The sequence below is a fragment of the Periplaneta americana genome, chromosome 15 (assembly GCF_040183065.1).
Source record: "Periplaneta americana isolate PAMFEO1 chromosome 15, P.americana_PAMFEO1_priV1, whole genome shotgun sequence".
Classification (NCBI taxonomy): domain Eukaryota; kingdom Metazoa; phylum Arthropoda; class Insecta; order Blattodea; family Blattidae; genus Periplaneta; species Periplaneta americana.
The window spans coordinates 148,904,267-148,925,876 of NC_091131.1; the positions used below are offsets into that span (position 1 = coordinate 148,904,267).

Genomic DNA, 21,610 nt, shown 5'->3' on the forward strand with positions numbered 1-21,610 from the left:
GAAATCAAGAAACCGATATGCCAGTCCCAGAACAAAGGAATGGATCCAGGGGCCGTTGTTACTTGGCGATTATACTAAGAATGATGCACCACATGTTTTAAAATCTAGTGCCATGGAACTAATCTGTAATAAATATGAAAATTTTCTTCATATCTATACTGATGGACTTTGAGGCGCAGAGTATTATATCCCAAAATACAGGGCATATCAAAAGTCCGGTAACACTTTCAACTACTAACGATAGCACTTCAAACACACGTCAGTTTAAAGTAAAACTCTCAAAGTTCTGTTTACACCTTACAGAGATTCAATATGTGAACCATGAGTGACTCGGCAGATATCCAAACGATAATCACACTCTTCCCATACCCTTTTCAACATATTCTCTGTGACCGTGGCGGCAGCTTCTCGAATTCTGGTTTTTAGTTCCTCTAAATCACGTGGCAAAGGCGGTACAAACACACGGTCTTTGATACCCCCATAGAAAAAAGTCACGTACAGTCATATCGGGTGACCTTGGTGGCCATGTCATGAAACATCTGTCCCTTACTCCAGCACGTCCTATCCAACGATCAGACATCTCCGTATTCAGGTAAGCACGAACTGCATTGTGGAAATGTGGCGCAGCCCCAACTTTCTGAAAGATGAAATCGTCATCGAGATCTTGTCTTGTGTCCGCAAAAGAGGAGTTGCCATTCCAGGGTGAGTGAAGTGAACGTTCAGCGAGTCAGAGAAGCATTCGTAAGGAGTCCAGGGAAATCAGTCCATAGAGCGTCCCGTGAGCTTCGACTTCCTTCAATGACTGTGTGGAGGATTTTGCGTAGGAGGCTGGCTATGAAAGCATACACACTGCAGCTTCTGCATATGCTAAATGAGGATGACAAACTCAAGTGCTACGAGTTTTCTTGCCAGCTACAACAACAGGCAGCAGACGACAATGACTTATTCAGCCGCTTAATTTTCAGCGACGGAGATGTCTGTATAACGAGAAATATTATATATCATGTTCATCTCCCTCTAGTCTCGAAACAGAACTACTGGCCATAGAGACAGCTCTTTTACATCTCTCTTCCTTATCTGATATACTTATATGCACTTTTAGTGACTCGATGGGAGCTATTCTAAATATCATGAAATATACTCCAACTTCTTATGCAGAAATTACAATCTCTATACAGAAAATATTAAATAAACTAAATCTTCAAAAAGAAATAGTATTCCAATGGATATCTAGTCACTGCGGCATTACTGGAAATGAGATTGTAGATAATATTGCTAAACAGGCAACATCTTTGGGGCCCAAACCTATGAAAATAACTTCTTTAACCAGCGCATATTCTGCAGTTAATTCTCATTTAACAAATTTATGGGTCGAATTATGGCTTTCTTCTGATAAAGGCAAAGTTCTTCAAAACATACAAAAGAAACCTAATGATTTACAAATGTTCCACAACATTTCCAGACACATACAAACTTTCTTAGCAAGAGCCAGGACAGGCCATATTATCACTCAGAAGAATCTTCACTGCTTTAATCTTGTTGACTCTAGTAGTTGTTGCTGGTGCAACAATAACGAAGAAGATTTGGAACATATCCTCTTAAACTGCCCTGTCACAAACATCCATAGAACTAATTTAAAATCTGCAATCTCTCCAATATATACTGAATACACCCCATCTTTGGAATGTGGCTGCTGAAATATACAACCAGCATCGTGCTTTTTACCCATCATTTGTAAGAAAAGGAAATTCATAGTGGAACATAGTGGAACACGTGTTGTCAGCAAATAGCTGGATACACTACGAAGATAGATAGAGACAAAAGACTAGAAATGGTGTGTGAAATGTTCAAAACAGACATGTGTCGACCATTTGAGGAATATCTGTGTAAATTGCTTGTAAATAACTAGGTACTGCAAAGACATGTCTGCAGAAAGCATTCAGGAATAAAGACTTTAGAAGGATAATCCAAGGAAAATAGGACAATAGGACACAAGCTATTAAGGTATTATTGTAAAGAAAGATTTTCATAACAAAGCAAGGATTATAAACGTGTTTCCAGTGTTAATTTTGAAGGTAATGTAGAAAGCATTTGAAATTTAGCACATAAGTAATTGAATGGGTGAGTGAAAAAAGGATAACATTCCAACTTCCCTAGTTTGTGGGAAGTTTACAGAAAAAACTAAGGGTTCTATTGGGAAAGTTACTATTAGACAATTGTAGAACTAGTCATTGTGTATTCACTCAAACAATCTCAAAGTAAAATACTTATTTTTTAAATAATTGAAGCATCAGCTGGAACAACGTAAGTCACAAAATTTTCATTCGGCATGTTTCCGTGTAATAATGTTGTATGTCATGTTACCTTGCTACACTCTTTGGCTTGCAACTGTCCTTCAATGCAGTACGTGAAATTTGTCCACTCAAAAGTTTGCTACTTTATAAGAACAATGTTGTACGTGTACACATTTTTGCAGCTCCTGTAAATTTAGCAAAATGTAACTTATAACGTTGTTCCAGCCGATGCTTCAATTATTAATAATTAAATATGTTGGAATATTATCCTTTTTCCACTCAATGTTTTCACAACAGATAAAATTATTAACTATAATATTTTTTTTGTGACATGAAATGTTTAATAGTACAAAAGACACTTTAAAATGGTTTTACTCTATACAATGATGACCATAATATGAGTCTTTATTCATCCTTATCACTGTCTGCTGTATTTGTAGTTGGATACTTAAGGATGTCTCCATAGAATGACTTGTACTCATCAGGTATGTAGTGAGTGACTTTTGAGATGTCCTCTAACTTTTTGATAATGATTCCAAGTTCCCAATATATGCTGCAGTAGTGGGGAGCTCCACATGATCTTGTTCCTTCAACCTCAACATTCCATGGTGCAAACCATCAATGTACTCTGGAGCCTCGACATAGTCTTTCATCTTCTGAGTGAATATAAGTTTCCTGTACTTACTAATGTTGAAGTCAGGTTTTTATTCTCAATATCTTTACAAGTTTTCTTGAAATACTCTGCCACAGTCTTTGAAGTTGAGTACCTGGTTGTTTTGAAGTCCCTTTATTTGATATGGGGGATTGAGTTCCCTGGCATTTCGAATAATGTAATCATACCGATTTGGAGAGTAAATCCGATCTAAACTTCGAACTTGTCGTTTAATAACTGAAGATGTTCTGTCACATGGCACAATGTTATCCTTATTTCACTCAACTAAAGCTTAAATGTTGGTTTTAATAATGATATGAGAGTGGAATATTCCCCTTTTTATGCTCATTGAATAGCTTAAGCAAAAATCTACAAAATGGCTATTTCAGTTTAATTTCTCAATTTTTTGGAATGTTATTCTTTTTTCACTCACCCATTCAATTACTGTATCTATTAATTATAAATAAACTAATTCTGTTTTGTAGTGTAGGCTTTCACGGCCGGAGTCTATAGATCTAGATTCATTTTCCGGGCTGAGAGGCCGTGGTCTATTGGTTGGTTTTATACCAGACGTTTCATCTGCAACTGCGGCAGACATCTTCAGTGGAGTGGTATCCGAGGTCGCAAGACTCTTCTCGGCGTACCTGAGGCAACTGATCATCATAATTATTGTTCAAATATATCAATCCGCAGAAGTCCCAATAGTCATTAAAGCAAAAATGAAAAGTGTTCTTGAAACGAACTATGGGTTTAATGTGATATGCCATATACGAAATATACTATTAGATTCACGAAGCTGTTGTTCACTTGGTGATATAGCAAGAAATACTGTGTCATATTTCAGATTTGCTCTAGTTACGTCTTGCGATGGAGAACGAACATTTTCAGGGTACAAAAATACTATTTTTCTGAACATATTTGATATATTTTTGATACTGTATTGTATTGTATTTATTAACATTCTATGGTATTCATACATTGCTTCACAGCTAGAATATGGAACAAGTCAAAAAGCTTAATATAGTCTTAATTTATAGTCAGAGTCTAGATCAAATATATACAGACGAGGTTTACAATATAGTCTACTAGTATAACACACAGTTTCAGTATCAATTTCATGAAGCGTTATTGAATGTCATGAATTCACCTACAGAATAGAAGGTGTGAGAAATTAGGTACTTATTTAATTTGGCCCTAAATAATCTTATGTTTTGAATTTCATTTTCTATATCGATAGGGAGGCTATTAAAACTTTTACTGCCAAATAACGCACTGAAAATGTACATTATTATTAATTGTAACAAGACTAGACACATATTATTATGTATTTTGTTTGTTATATGGGTAAATTATTTTATATTGAAAATTAGGAAGAATGTAAGTGCCAACTATTGTTTTTTACATAGGCTAATTGTTTATTCTGTTTATTCTGAGGCCATGAATCACTGGCACAAAGATAAGTTTGGTTACCCCTCGACTGTACATGTTTGTTTTGCTGGTGTGTTGACATTGAGAGCTGCAACACTACTGTTCATTCGGTAGATATGGGCTACAGTCCAAGCTCACACAACTTGACAGATTCGGTATGAACTTCTTACCTCTAATATAATATACTGCTCTCTTAAATTGACTGAGCATATTGAGAATTAAATGACTCTCCAAAAACATGCTATGAAATGTTTCATATAAATCAGTTTTTATCTTGAAAAGGAAGCAAAAACGAGAAAAATTGTATTAACTTTTTTGTTTGAAATATCTCAAAGAATAACCCCTTGAAATTAATGATATTCGTCGTAATTTATTCCTCACCCAAAGTAACAGGTCTACTTTTATATTTTCATGAAAATTTCCCAGATTCTTAAGAAACGAAGAAAAACTACCACTGCTTCTTTGGATTGTTTTTGTAAAATAAAGTATAAACACATTAAGGGGAGAGGATGGTATTTTTTGGTGAAAAATGAGTAAGTTAAAAAAAAAAATTCTTTAAAATACTCTGTGATATGTGTGGAATGCATAGGATAACATTTTGTGGATAGAAGAATGGCTACACATATATACTGATGGATCATCCACAGAAAGCCTTACTGGAGCTGGAGTTACATGTACACATTTTTAGAGACACAACAAATTATGATGGTGAAATAGAGGCTATACACATTGCTCTCCGACAATTATTAAATCTTCCCTTAAATAAATATAACAAGACAGTAATTCTTTCAGATTCTAAAGCTGCAATTCAGGGAATATGTTCAAATGCTACAAAGCAGTCAACAAAAATAAGGGAGTGCTACAAAATGTTGACACAACTCCAAAAAGTTAATATGATTGTTCGTCTCCAATGGATTCCAGCACACTGTGGAGTCATGGGGAATGAAACAACAGACACACTTGCCAAGAAAGGCACAACAATAAAACAAAAATCTAAATTTAATTTCTCATATTCCTCAATAAAATGCTTGATCACTACAAAATTTTCTCATTCATACCTAAAAGAAATAGAATCAAATGCTAAAGACAAAAAATGGATTACACTACTTTTCAAACCAGATATAATCCCCCAGAGACCAAGGAAAACAGCAGTTGCAGCCTTCAGACTATTGACAAATCATGACTGTCTAGCAAGTCATCTCTACAGAATAGGTATCTCAGCTTCACCAATATGTGTCATGTGTAACGATCCAGCAGAAATGAATGAAGACCACTTGAAGACCTGTGAAGCATTAAGATCAGAAGAAACTACAGTTCAAAAGTATTGGAAAGCACGACTGCTAATGGCTTCATTGCCAAATGCAAGGCACTAGACAACAACAACAACAACATTTTGTGGATATGTTTGGAGAAATAAATTATTACTAAAACTCCAGAAATTAGGTATTTCCAGCAATATGTTCAGATGGATATCAGAATTCCTTAGTCAAAGATTCGTTGCCACTAAATTCAATAACTCACTTTCTAGTTACAGACAAACATATCGAGGTCTACCTCAGGGCGCTGTCCTCAGCACAACTTTATTCAATATTTATATAAATGACTTACCCTCCCTATTAGAGGAATCAAACATGAAAACAGCACTATTTGCAGATGATATAGTTTTGTGGACTTCCGAATCTTACAGACATAGAGACAAAATTCAAAATTCTGCTCTTAAAGCTCTAAATCAACTACATGAATGGAATACATCAAATTTGATGACACTCAATTTAAGCAAAAGTAACTACCAAATATTTTCACTTGGTAAAAAAGAAAGAGAATTCAATAACCAATACAATGGCCAACACCTTCCTAGGACTTATGAATCCAAATATCTTGGAGTTATTTTCGATAGTAAGTTAACATGGAGCAACCATTTGAAATACATTTCTGAAAAAGCTCGTAAAAGATTCTCCCTTCTAAAAAGACTAGCAGGAAAGAAATGTGGGGATGCTCTAGAAATACTTTGAACACTACATACAAAATGTTTATACAGCCAGTGCTGACATAATGCGGAGAAATTTTAATTACTTCACCTTTCATAAACGAAATAGAATATGTTCAAAACCAAGCTCTCAGACTCATTACTGGTGGAATCAAAACAACTCCAATAGATTCTATGAGATTCCTCACTAATATTAACAGCATCAAAATGACAATAGAAGAAAAAGCACTGATTCAATATGAAAAACTTATCAGATTACCAGGAAACAATTGGCATTCATACAGTCCTCTCTGTAGATTGAAAACTCAAAAAAGTTTCATATCCATTGTTCAAGGATTAAAACAGAAAATCAACATCCCGAATTTAAAAGAAAACCTACAAATTAAACCAAACACTTTAACTCTATTAAATATAGAATATAATCTAAATTTAACAGAAGAAATACTAAAATCAGAAGTAAACGCTGAAATAATGAAACAATTTCTTTAGAGACAATTAATATTAGGTACCCTTCACAAAACTGGCTTCATTTATACACTGACGGATCCTTGATCTCCAGAGAACAAGGTGCCGGTGCAGGTGTTATGTGCTGTCTCTTCTCACTTTATAGATCTCTTGGGTATGGAAAAACAAGTTTTGATGGAGAAATCATTGCAATAAGTGAAAGTCTCAGGAATCTTCTATGCCACATCAATAAATTTAGGAATGCAGTTATATTGTCAGACTCCAAAGCAGCTATTCTATCAATCGTCTCTAAACACACACCTTCATCTCAAACAGCAGAAATAACTAAAATGCTCTCTCAATTAATATCACTCAATAAAAGAATTGTATTCCAATGGATACCATCTCATTGTGGAATCCTGGGAAACGAGAATGCGGATGCTTTAGCAAAGAAGGGCGGCACTGCTACTTACAGACCTGTTACTAAATCTGCATACTTAGACTTCAACAAACACAATTTGATAACACAATCTCAAGGGAAAAAATGGAACTCCCAGCATCAAAATTCACAGTTAATTCCCGATTTACTACGAAAATCGTCTGTAGCTGCATTTAGATTGGCAACAGGCCATGATTGTTTGGCTAAACACCTGCATAGAATTAGAATATATCAGTCCCCTAACTGTCCATTGTGCAACTCAAACCAAGAAATGGATTCGGAACACCTCAAAATCTGTGCTTCAGTGGCTGGCCATGATAATATCTTTGAAAAATATTGGAGTGCAAGAGGTCAAATGACTTTATTGTCAAACGCCAGGCATTAGAAAACAACAACAACAACATTTTGTGAGTATTTGTGCCCTTATCGGATGTTGAGTCGCCATTTTTAAACTTCCTGCGTTATGGATTTTTAAATCACTTGCCCACTTTTATTGTTGTTTCTGGTAAATTAAATTTTCAAAATATTTTTTCTTTTTCTTTAAAATATCCTTTGATATGTGTGGAATGCATTGCATAACATTTTATGGGTATTTGTGTCCTTATCGGATGTTAAGACGTCATTTTTAAACTTCCAGCACTATGGATTTTTAAATCACATGCCCACTTTTATCGGTTTCCAGTAACTTATTTTTTTGCTACATTGCCAGACAAAAATGGATATAATTTCTGAACTATTAAAGATACATGCATGAAATTTAGAACACACATTCTTTAGACTATTAGGAAACTTTTCTCTGTAACAGAATTTTGATAATTGATATCATTTTATAAATATGTCCGTTTCTTTGCAAGAAAGGAAATCAGAAAATTGTTTATTTTACAAATGTAGGGACTAATATCAAAATTCTGTTACAGACAGTTTGTAGAACATGCTTTTGCAAATACATTGCAAAAAACTGTTTGAATTTATCTTTAAAAACGGTTTAGATATATCGGTTTTACTACAATCCTGCGTTGGATATATTTTTTTCAAATTTGGGCCCCCAAATAATTTTTTTTTTTTCAAAATATTTTTATTTGGTTGAGTTGCCACAGCTATGAGCTCTCCACATACAAAAAATTAATATTTTACACAAAAAAGGAAAAATGTTTTAAAAAATACCATACTCTCCCCTTAATACATGACTGGATGGAAATGCTTAAAAAATTTCTTTAACTTAGAAATTTAAGAATTAACAATAACATTATTACTATGCTTAACTTTATCAGAGAAGAAACAATTTGTTTAAAAGGACTCAGAACAAATCAAATACATGACAAAAGAAAAATAACATACATGATCTCTCCTTTCTTGTCCCTTCTCTGTAACTCATTCACTCTGTCTATTCTCTCTCTTTTCCAATAGGGAGATTATTAAAGCAATATTATCAGAATCAAGTACATTTTAACCCATCATAAAATTAAAATATTTCTATGTCTTGCAGAAATGTCTGAAAGACAGACGTGATGAAAGTAAAACAGTGTCAAGTCTCCTGAGCTACATAAGAGGTATAGCTACTTACAAAGATGGTGAACAATGTCATAGGATATTCACAAATACAATTCAAAATCCATTCTTGAAGAGTTGTAGAAACTGCCATCTGTACCATATTTACGAACATATACAGGGTTTTTGAAGTAGCCTTGCTCTACCCACTCCTGCATCTGAGTTGTTGTATGAGGTCCATGGATGTCTGCACTCTTCTCGTCCCATTTAAATTCCCACATTACTTCTGTTAAGAGAAATGCATATATTTTATTTTATTGCTTCCTCAAATTTCGAGGTTGTGCGCAGACAAAGCATACCAGAGACATGGAGATAATAAATTAAGACAGTGTTTCTCATCTATGGTCAGCGGACCACCTGTGGTCCTCGAGGTCTGCCATTGTGGTCCTTCAAAAAAGATAGAAGAAAAAATAAAATTCAAACGAATTGCATACCACACTATAGCTGAAAATCTCAGAGTTTGGAAATGACACATGGCAATCGCCTTTCACTTTTTCTCCCAGTACTGATGTTTTATGAATTTTATTACCCAAATCGTCTACCGAATTCCCACTCTACTCTCAGCAACAAAAGAGGGTCTGGTGCCGCACCTGTAACCCAGCCAGGGACCACCCGAATTCACAACAGAGGACCAAAGTACCGAACCTTTTCATGTATTTATGACTTTCTTAATAGTTTTGCCGACATCCAGTCTGCACATTGAAATGGTCACGTACTGTACGTCGTACACCAATAATAAAACATGCCAAATTGCATCTTTACTTATTGAAAATCGGGCATGTTTCTGCATTAATTTCTTTTATTTCTGTTTTTTCAGATGATGATATAAGAAATTTTAGACTCCGTCTGTTTTAAAATTCGGGCGAATCAGATCCAGAAATTCAAATTACAATGCTTTTCTAATTATATTCTCTGCAGTCAATCACAAGTAACTTATAACACATTCTGTGCATTGTTGATTCATCGCTTACCTGTTAGCAGTTACTTGTTTGAAATCCTTCTTATGTGCTACATGCTAGTAGTTGTCTATGTCTCTGTTAAATAGTGTCCACTTTGTAAAGAAAGGAACGCTTCATTTAGGCAGTCCTAATAGTTCAGAAGCTGTGTGTGAAGATATTCAGTGATTCTAGTGTCATTAAAGACATACCTAGTCCTAGTGGTAGCTGTTCAAAGAAAAAATATTTTCGTAAATAAGACAAGAGTTATTTTGAAGTTGGATTTACTTGGTGTGGCAGTGACAGTGAACCAAAATCTCGGTGCGTTGTTTGTTACGAAGCCCTTTCAAATGAGTGTATGAAACTCGTGAAATTGAAACGGCACTTAGAGATAAAACACTCGTGTAAAAAGTAAGCCATTCGAATTGCAGTATTAATGTGAGTACCAACATTTATTTATTTTTTTTCATTTATAAGTTAAAGATTATCCAAACTCTAATAGACTTCAATTATTAAAAAAAAAAATGAATATTCTTCTATTAACATTAACTTATTTAGTTAATACTAATATAAAATTAATTAAAATAAATTAATTTTAATTAATTAATTCTGTTTTAAAATATAAGTATACTGGTATTAAAATACGCTACAAAAATCATAAATTTACTTTCGAAGGGAACAAGGTAAGGTGATCCGCGGAACTGTTCCGACTTAAAAAAGTGGTCCCCACTTCAAAAAAGTGTGAAAAACGCTGAATTAAGATAATGCATTAAATACAATGTTAAGTTCAAGTAACTCCGAATTTACAACACTGGGAAATTCTGATAACAGCCATTCCAGTTGTCAAGGATGTTACATTTTTACTATTTTTAAATTCTATATCTTGAAAATGAAGTAACTTTTGTCAATTTTTATTATTAGACTCAATTTAGAAGATCAGTATCATTTTACAGAAAAAAAGTTGTTGAATAATATTTATTATTATTATTGCAGAAAATAAAGAAAAGGTTCCATCACAGATGTTACAAGATTTGTGAACTCACTTCACACCTTATTAACAAAAAGTGTAAAACTCAAGTCTCTGTCTCAAGCAAAAAGATATTCATTCTCATAGTGCCCATGTGACAGCTATGCAAATCTCATGGCATTCAATTAATTCACAAAAACATAATCACTAAATATTTTATAGTTCTTTCTTTCACGTCATGGATGTTACAGATGAGTTAATGTCTTTCATTTTTCCCAGTTTCAAAACAACTGTGACATTTCTACGTCAAAATATTCACTTGAACTGTAAAATTAATTGTTATTAACCTAAACTACTCAAAATAAATGGCAGAAAGAATGTGTTGTTGTTTTCTAATGCCAGGCGTTTGACCTCTTCCACTCCAATATTTTTCAAAGATATTATCATGGTCAGCCACTGAAGCACAGATTTTGAGGTGTTTCGAATCCATTTCTTGGTTTGAGTTGCACAATGGGCAGTTAGGGGACTGATATATATTCCAAATCTATTGAGGTGTTTGGCCAAACAATCATGGCCTGTTGCCAATCTAAATGCAGCTACAGACGATTTTCGTGGTAAATCGGGAATTAACTGTGGATTATGATACACAGAGTTTCATTTTTTCCCTTGGGTTTGTGTTATCAAATTTTGTTTGTTGAAGTCTAAGTATGTAGATTTAATAAATCTTTTCACAGAGTAATACGTAGATTTAGTAACAGGTCTGTAAGTAGCAGTGCCGCCCTTCTTTACTAAAGCATCTGCATTCTCGTTTCCCAGAATCCCACAATGGGATGGTATCCATTGGAATAAAATTCTTTTATTGAGTGATATTAATTGAGAGAGCATTTTAGTTATTTCTGCTGTTTGAGATGAAGGTGTGTGTTTAGAGACTATTGATAGAATAGCTGCTTTGGAGTCTGACAATATAACTGCATTATTAAATTTATTGATGTGGCATAGAAGATTCCTGAGACTTTCACTTATTGCAATGATTTCTCCATCAAAACTTGTTGTTCCATATCCAAGAGATCTATAAAGTGAGAAGAGACAGTACGTAACACCTGCACCGGCACCTTGTTCTCTGGAGATCAAGGATCTGTCGGTGTTTAAATGAACCCAGTTTTGTGGAGGGTACCTAATATTAATTGTCTCTAAAGAAATTGTTTCATTATTTCAGTGTTTACTTCTGATTTCAGTATTTCTTCTGTTAAATTTAGATTATATTCTATATTTAATAGAGTTAAAGGGTTTAGTTTAATTTGTAAGTTTTCTTTTAAATTCGGGATATTGATTTTCTGTTTTAATTCTTGAACAATGGATATGAAACTTTTTCGAGTTTTCAATCTACAGAGAGGACTGTATGAATGCCAATTGTTTCCTGGTAATCTGATAAGTTTTTCATATTGAATCAGTGCTTTTTCTTCTATTGTCATTTTGATGCTGTTAATATTAGTGAGGAATCTCATAGAATCTCCACCAGAAAGAATATAGTACACAGTAAAAAGTTTCTTGATCCTGGAATTAACAGTGCACACTCTCAAAACATTTCTTCAACAATAGCTCCTTGAAAAACATACATTAACAGCTGATCTCTCTATGAGTAAATTCTGCAAACTTTAGGGAAACAAAACTTATCTATTACCTAGCCAAGACAACTTAGATTCAATGCCCAAAAACTTGTAAAATATTTTCCTTTTGAAAATAAAACATTGGTTCATATTAATCTACTAATTATCAAAATAATGTGCTAGAGGTCCAGGAGAAAAATATACTCTTTCACAAATTATTAAACCTACCGAATCACGCAAGTGAAGTGGATAGGCATTAGATATACACAAATTATTGAACCATTTACAAAACACCTCGCAACATAAAGATGAGATGTGGTAAATAAGTACAGTAATGGCAAAAAAACCGGACCGACCCTTGTAGCTGATTTCAGAGTCTTGTTCACTCCAGAGCACGATAGACTGGTAACTAAGACTTTCGTGGTTCGAATCCTGCCTGGGAAGTAAACTTTTTTTTGTTCCTTATTCAAATTTATTCCCAATACTTTTTGATTGCAGCGATATTTTACTACTTAATTAACTTATTATTCCCAGAACATGAATTTTACCAGCAATCGAAAAGTATTGGGAATAAATTTGAATAAGGAACAAACGAAAAGTTTCCTTCCCAGCCAGGATTCGAACCACGAAAGTCTTAGTTACCAGTCTATCGTTCTCTGGAGTGAACAAGGCTCTGAAATCAGCTACAAGGGTTGGTCCTGTTTTTTTTTTTTTTGCCACTACTGTACATAAGCAAGACATCGTTATTGTTAATACTATATTATTAATATTATTATTACTGTTAAGCTGCGGATTTATGCCTATATGCCCTTTTAATCCTTCACCTGAAGACGTCAGATTTTAGGTTACATATTCACTTTAAGACATTGTGAGAATTATATGCGAATTCTATAGTGCCTTTAATTGCCTATTTCACTAGTAAATGCCTATTTGCTTATAAATGCCTGAAAGTTTCCTAAATATCCGTATTATATATTATACTTGAATTTACTGACCATTCTATCGATATTTTTTGAATCTGTAATTTGTTTCTTTCTTATCTAGCAGAGGGAAGTGATATAGAACTATCAACCAGAGTGCGGAGAAATCGAATAATTTAAAGTCAAGCAATAAGAAAAAATGTATTTCGAAAGCCGCATGAATAACTGTGGTAGTTGACTAGGGTAATTGTTTCAAACTGTGTATCCGTTTTGTGAGTTTGTGAATTGAGTATGGAGTTGGGTTTTCTGCTGTAATACGTGAAGTATACCGTGGAGATATGTCAAAGCAAAAGTCATCAGAAGCACTGATTGGAAAATATATTGACATTACTGCGTTCCCACTGGTATCGTCCCCAGCTGAGACTGGATCTCTGAAGTACTGCCCCATCACTTCATGTGAAGTGGAAGGGAGTTTCTCCCAATTTAAGAAACATTCTTACAGACAATAGACATCAGTTCTCATTACCAACATTTGGAGGAATATTTAGTTATTCACTGCCATAATGACATTCCTATAGAAAATAGTGTATAATGCTACGCTATGGTCGTGTTAGCCATTGGGAATTAGAAATTTGTTAGTGCCTTTTTAAATGCCTATTTTAGAATTTTGAATGCCTATTTTGCCTGCCATTTCAACTGTTTTAGTGCCTAAAAATCCGCAGCTTGATTATTATTATTATTATTATTATTATTATAGTACAAGGCACTGTGATTTTACCCTCTTTGGTGATATCTGGTATTAGTTGTCAATACTGAAGAGACGGCCAAATTAGCCATTTAAGAACTGCTCTTAAATGATCCTCACTATGATATATGCTATTTTTTTTTTAATTAGTGCCTCTAAACGTTTCAGACAGATCTTAAGTACCGACAGATATAAAAATTCTGATGGCATACAGCAGTTACAGCAGTTGAACAAAAGAAAACACATGCACACTCACATGTGCATGTATGTACACACGAACACACACCAACACTATCACTCTACTATTATTATAAATTTGAATGCCTGACTATGGCATTATAAATACCTTCGCTCTCTTTGTGTGCACTTCTGGATGTATCATCAACTCTATTTCCATTTTCTTCTCCTGTACCAGCACTAGATACTCCTTCCTTTTTCTTTTCAAGTCTTGCTTTTCCTTTTCGTCAAAGCCTTCAGCATACATATCCAATGCATCATCATAATTTATTGCTGATCTACTCTCTTTCTTAACATTTTTACGTTCTGAATCCTCAATCTGAAATGGACATAAATGCAATAAATAATAATTACAAGTTACTAAAATTCTAAAAATAATTTAAATGTTATGTTTTATTTAACGACACTCCCAACTGCTGAGGTTATATCAGGATCACTGGTGTGCCAGAATTTTGTTCCACAAGAGTTCTCTTACATGCCAGTAAATCTACTGACATGAGCCTGTCGCATTTAAGCAACCTCGGGCACAGAAAACCAGCACTCTACTGATTGTGCCACCAGGCCGACTCTTAAAATAATAAAAAAATGTATTTTGAACTAAAATTTTTCCAAATACTTATTCCTTTTATGTAATATAATGTTTTATTTTAATTGACAGAGTTAAGGACATTCATCCTTCTCTTCCACTCAATCAGTATGATATAAAATTAATATATTGCTCAAAGTGTGTTTAAATGCGACAGGCTCATGTCAGTAGATTTACTGGCATGTAAAAGAACAGCTGCGGGACAAAATACCAGCACACCAGTGACGCTGATATAACCTCGGCAGTTGCGAGCATCGTTACATAAAACATAACATTTAACATATATAATATAATATAATAGCTACATAATACATCATTAATGTAATACAATAAATACAGTTTCTTTTGTCATCCCAAAGTACCAATACAATAATTATGTAATAATAATAATAATAATAATAATAATAATCATTATTAAACCTACAATATAATGAAATGATTAAACTCAATCATGATTACAATTATAACTTCAATTTGACTATGTTCGTAAGAAATTGCTTAGCCTATTCTTGAAAGTAGTTATTGTCTGGTAGCTCCTAATATTCTGAGTAGAGAATTCCATTGACGAGGGACTGAGACAATAGAAGAGGATGAATAGTAATAATGAAAATAATAAGTTAATGGTTTTATTTAACCTGGCAGAGTTAAGGCCATAGAGCCTTCTCTAACATTGAACTCCACACTCTGTGACGAGGAATTGCTAGGATTTGGCTCTCCTGTGACCTGTGGTAGTGACTAGACCACCAAAAGGGCTCGGATTTCTATTACTAAAAACTCTGGAAATATGTATGCACTTAAGCCATAAAAGTACTAAAATATAGCAAAAAAACTGGAAATATGACGCAAAACAAGTTATTGGCTATTTTACAAAACTGTTTTCGTGAATATTAACTCCTTGTACTGGCCATAGCAGACTGTTCAGCCTATAAATATAGCAGGGGAAAAGATGGGTGAAAAATATCCAACGTCTGTCCTCTGCATGACTAATTTTGTTACAGCTATGTTAACAGGGTCACTGACTGTTACGGCAACAGTAGAATTAGAACCTCTTAAGTGTCACATGTTTGGAAGGGGTGAAGAGAATGAAGGTGAGACCGATCAGCAACAATTTGTCCATAATCCTAACATACTTTTGTCTTCTGTGTTTTGACAACTTACTGCTGGCGAATCCAGTTACCTTCAAACTTCATTTAACCACAAAATATTTCTAAGGAAAATAAATCCAATAAATAACCAAATCCAAACAAAATCTTCTGTCATTATTGACACAAAACATGTTTGGACAACTGTTAAGACTGTTGTAATGTAACTAAAAATGTGCTTTTCTACCATTTTTGATCAAATATGACTTAATGCTAAAATATGCATTTTTATAAACAATAAACAATGATTTTTGGAGGAAGTATAAAAATTCTTAATGGAAACTCAAAACATAATCTCGCTTCTTCCAGGATATTTATAAATTACAAAGTAAATAGAATGTACAAACAACTGATAACATAGAAATGATTCTACTCCCAGTTCACCCACTCTCTCAGCCTGAAATTAAATGTGAAAATGATCTGATACAATACATCATTGCAAAACGTGACATTGTCCAATCAGTATTAAAATCATTAGCTATTGTAACCATATGTACAAGATATCCAAAATCTGAATGGTTTCATATTTATACAAATGGATCTCTGCTTGATAAACATAGTAATGCTGGAGCAGGAATCTACAGTGACATTTTTAGCTCTCACATATCTCTTGGAACACTGTCCACTCATTATGATGGTGAATTAGAAGCCCTGAAACAGATTTTTCATCACATACATAAATTTAACAAAGTGGTTATACTTAGTGATTGTAAATCTGGACTCCAAGGACTAACATCAAGTCCTCCAGAAAACAGACTCGCAAGAGAGATTCTTTCTGCTCTTAAAATGCTACAAGGGCTCGTAAAGAGGTAGTTTTTCAATGGATACCCTCACACTGTGGAATAGTAGGTAATGAGAAAGCTGACTTCCTGGCCAAAAAAGGAACAAACATCAGACAAACTCAAAATAATACAATCTCTTTTCATGCCTCAAAAGTCAGGATCAAACACATAGTTCAGTCCTTTTGTAAACAGGAATTCCTGAAGAAAAGCGAAGGCAAACCTTGGAACATTCTACTAGACAGTAATAACATCCCAGATTTACCATCACAAAAGGCTGTTGCTATATTTCGCTTAACAACTGAACATGATTGTCTCGCCTCTCATCTACATCGAATTAATATCTACCAGCATCCACAGTGCACCCTCTGTAGAAATCAGAACTCCATCATGGATAAAGAACATTTGCTACAATGCCCAGCAATAAAGAAATTAGATGTGATTTACCATCGCAGCTCACCAAATACTATTGGGACGCCCGTAGGAGAATGGAAGAAATCTAAGATCCTTAGTATTGGTCAACAACAACAACAACATAATCAATAAACACTGTGACATGTTTAGAAAAGCTAGAAATATGTTTATTTAACTTAAGCTTATAAAAAGAGACTGGGATAAAAATATGACGTCACAGAAATCCAATCCCTATTCATAAATACTAAGCACTGAGTTATGCATGTAGCTTGGAATTATTATGGCTGAAAGGTACAACATTTCAGAATCTTCTTTTCAGGAGATGTGAGATGAATCTGATGTTTCTTCCCAAACAACTAGAGCACAGACTTTCCAATCCAGGCATCTAAGTAAAGTTTGTAATGAGCAATGATGATGATGTATCAAGGTTTTCCAGAATATTCCCTTTTCCTGTGCTGTCATTCCACCACTGCTTCATAATTCACACAGTCATCCAGAAATCAATGGAAATCTATTACATTGTACCTGTCATTTTCCAGGAGACCACTGCCATGGGATTTTTGTGGTAAATGGTCTATGGCACAAGTAACTGAAGAAATCCCTGGCAGCTAGCACTACTTGAGTTGTCAGTTATGGTACATTGAGAAACACAAAGTGAACCTCCTTTACACAGCGACAGTTCTCTCATGTCAGTTGCTATAGTTCACTCTCATGATGAGAAGTGTTTACATGAGACTCGGAATAAGACCATACTATCATAAGAAAATGTTAGAAGTGGAAATGGTTGAAGCCATGGCCAGAATTGTTAAATTAAGGGAATCAAAAAAAAAAAAAAAGACATTTATATTTTTTTATACTTTATGAAAGTATGGTTTATTCTGCTTAATTTGGTTTTTTGGTTTATTAAAATATTCGAATATTTAGTATTTTAAATACTGTATATTTTTAAAAATATTAGTGTATTTGTCTTTTAGAGAAAAAAAATTACCACTTTTCACAAAAAAATATTATCTCAGGAACTAAAATTGTCTTAGAAGGCTGTGGTCCAGCTTGTTTTATAGTAAAATTAATGCTTCATAAAGTCTGTGTTTTAAGATCTTGCCCATTCTGATTTGCTAAAAAAACGTTTGAGAGGAAGAACTCAGAATACTAATGAATCATTCAATAATGTTGTTGGGTACCGAGTCCCAAAAATGGGTTTGTTGATATAATTGTCACCTGAATGCAAGAACTAGGCAACTTGATTCTTCCTATTTTGAGACATTGCCTATTTACTTACACATTGCACTAAGGAATATGTCTCGTTTTCTTTTACTTATTTGTTACAGTGGAAAATAGATGTTGCTGGTATCGTTCGATCAGTTACCTAATTCTTGGATTACATTGTGTGCGATTTTTGCTATGCCATAACAGAGATAACTAAAAAACGCAAATTTCGAGTTACCTAGTTCTTACATTCAGGTGATGATATCATCGTTGGAACTTGGTGTACTAGATGCTATACTCACATTTAATGATGGATACACTACAAGAATACAGGCGTTCAAGGATCGGTATTGAAATAGGATACAATACCTCAAAAAACATGGCGGATGAGATAGATGTAACAAACACAACCTAGGAGGCAAGATCCAAGAGAAGGAGGGCAGTATTAGGTGAGCAGGATAGGAAGAAGACAAGGACCACCAACCAGAAGGGTTTTAAAACATTTTTTTCTGTAATAGGTGAATTTTTATAGAAATTTTTACTTGAAACATGATTTACTTAAAACTACATTTTTCAACATAAATGGCCTGTTTTCTCAGAAACTACTAGGTCTATCCGCATGAAATTTTTAGGAAACATTTCAGGTAACAGTGTGATGATATGGAATTCCTTAGATTGAGTTTGCTGTAATAGTTTATTAAAAAAAATAATAATAATAAAAATAAATAAAATGTCAAATTCTTGTTTTTAATTTTAGAAGTTTATAAAAAAAATATTGTTTTTCTATTAGATATTTTATCATCGAAACGAATCAGTGCACTCAGAAGGAATACATAAACATCCTGTAAAAATATCACATTTCTATAGCTAGTATGTTCTGTGATAACGGGTCATTAATATAGCAGTTTTAACATTAGTGAGATAGGGCTTGACGACTCCCTTTAATAAAAGTGAAAAAATAAAAATAAGAAACAGAAAAGAAAAGTGTAGGTTAGGAAGTGGCTAGGGAGAAGTGAGAAGTGTGCATGTGGTGTATGGTTTAATACATTATTAATTATTAGTAAAAGTTCTTGTATAGTATTGTGGAATATAAAGTTACAACTCTACTGTTGTAAGTATGGAGTAATAAAGTACAAATGTACAAGAAATCTTTGTAACTAATAACTGTTACACATCAATACACTTGTAATATATTAGACCATACTTTTGTAGAATAGGGTCCATGTTGGATGCTGGCTGAAAGCTGGCCTCTTCATTGCACTTTTGGTCGTCCAAGGTCTCGCTTCCCACAAGGATTGTAGTGAAATAGCCTCTGAGGCAGCCTGTTACTGGACATCCGTGATACATGTTCATACCCGTTGTTTCTGTATATTGATACGGTACCAGTGATGCAGTTATGTTTAATTCATTCCTGATGTCGACATTCCATTTCTGATCATTAGGCCTGTGACACTGGAGCATGTTTACAGTGAAAGGAAGCCAATTCACTACAGGATATACACGGAGTATGCAAGTGTATGTGTATGGAGACGACACAACCGCCGTGGTACAGTTCATTCAAGTATGATACAAACTGTCGTGAAGTGTAGTGTGCTCCGCAGTATGGCTCAGAAGGAAAGAAACACGTCTTGGAAACTAGAATATTTAGTTTCACAGTATGGTGCAGATGTATTTTGCATTCTAAATAGCAATCTGTATTGTAAACTTTGCAATGTCAGCATTACGTCTGCTAAAAACAAGGAATATAACATTCAGAGGCACGTAAGTACAATGAAACACAAACGGCTGGAACAAGAAATGTGCAGAAGGACCGAATATTAAATTCAACATTTTATGAAGATATGTGTAAGGCATTTATACCTGCCGACAAACAATTTAACAAACTCGCAAATACGGTGTTCCACGAGTTTTTACAGAAATACACTAGAAGAGAAATTCCACATTAGACTAGGTTACTGAAGTAATATGTCGAGAAAATTTACAACACATGCATTACTGAGATCAGGTGTAAACTAATAAACCAACACATCTGGTGTCAATTGATGAGACGATGGATGCTGTTGGGCGGCATGTAGTTTATGTGGTTGTTGGGGGCCTGGATCTGGAAGGCCCTGCTGGATCATACCTACTGTCGTGTGATGTGATAAATGCTGTGGACAATTCTACAATATGCGGGGGTTTTTCAACATGCAAAGCAATTATTATGGCCATCAGGTGTAGAGCATGACAAGGTACTTCTGATTGTTACCGATGCAGCATCCTATATTATGTTAAAGGCAGTAAACATACAGAGAGATGGTACACCTCACTTGTCTCGCCCGAACAGCAGAGGAGGTTAGACGCCATTCAGAGAGATGTATGTATTATTCTCTTCTGCAGACTGTACTGTACAAGACGGAATGGTGCTGCGTACTCTGTGTACCTATATCCTGGAGTGAGTTGGCTTTCTTTCACTGTACACATGCTCCAATGTCACAGGCCTAGTGATCATATAAAGTATAGCCGACCAAAGGTCTTAGGAGTTTTCATTTCTGCACTTCTATTCTTTAAAGTTGTCAGAATGTTAAGGTTCATGTTTCTGAGCTATATTACAAAGTTGGAATTGCCATGACTTTATAACATTTCGAATTGTCTCTGGCAGACTTTTTTATTAATGTCTTACTAATAAAAACTCTTATACAGACATTTAACTGTCTTATACTTACACAATGAATAACTCATTTATAAGTCGTATGTAAATTCCAATAATCACTACATACGTCATGTATAACAGTACAACTGTTACATAGCTATGTCATAGTTTCATCATTACTTCATTACAAAATGTGATAGAATAATAAAATTGTGGTTCTCTATTGCATCCGATAGTGAGCGCTAGTGTGCCACGCTAAGTATCGACAGTACAACTGGACCTGGTCGATTACCACACTATATTTTGGTCAAAGAGTACAGCTACAGCAATATTATTCTAATTCTTCTGTGCTCTTTGGTTTGTTCTTCTGTGGTTACAAGGCAACCATCTCATAAAATGACAATCTATACAAACAGCTATTAGAGGGGTGCCCATTTTTTTTATCTCTGTACAACACTCAAACAAGGGATTTCGTGTATATAACTACTGCAAAGCAATTCCCATGTATAATTACAGGCTGTTTATACATCCAAAGCTTATGCATGGTTTATTAGTAATGTTTTCTATCCCAACTCTACATAAGTCTCGTATAAAAACTATATATAGTTTATTAGTAAGGCTGTATATCTCTGAAATGTATGTAAGAAA

At 34.3% G+C, this 21,610-nt stretch overlaps 1 protein-coding gene across 3 annotated transcripts in view; it reads right to left on the reverse strand.

Moving 5' to 3' along the window:
• Positions 1-3,870: 3,870 nt before the first annotated feature.
• Positions 3,871-21,610, reverse strand: part of LOC138715444 (uncharacterized) — a 64,261-nt gene continuing 46,521 nt past the window's right edge. For 2 of the 3 annotated variants that reach the window (XM_069848351.1, XM_069848352.1), the window contains 2 exons: positions 14,313-14,522; positions 3,871-5,656 (listed from right to left, as the gene is read on the reverse strand). In XM_069848351.1, the coding sequence (XP_069704452.1) occupies positions 5,576-5,656; positions 14,313-14,522 (291 nt within the window). In that variant the 3' untranslated portion in view covers positions 3,871-5,575. Of the gene's footprint in view, positions 9,019-14,312; positions 14,523-21,610 lie in introns of all 3 variants that reach the window. The other variant, XM_069848353.1, reaches the window with a different exon arrangement.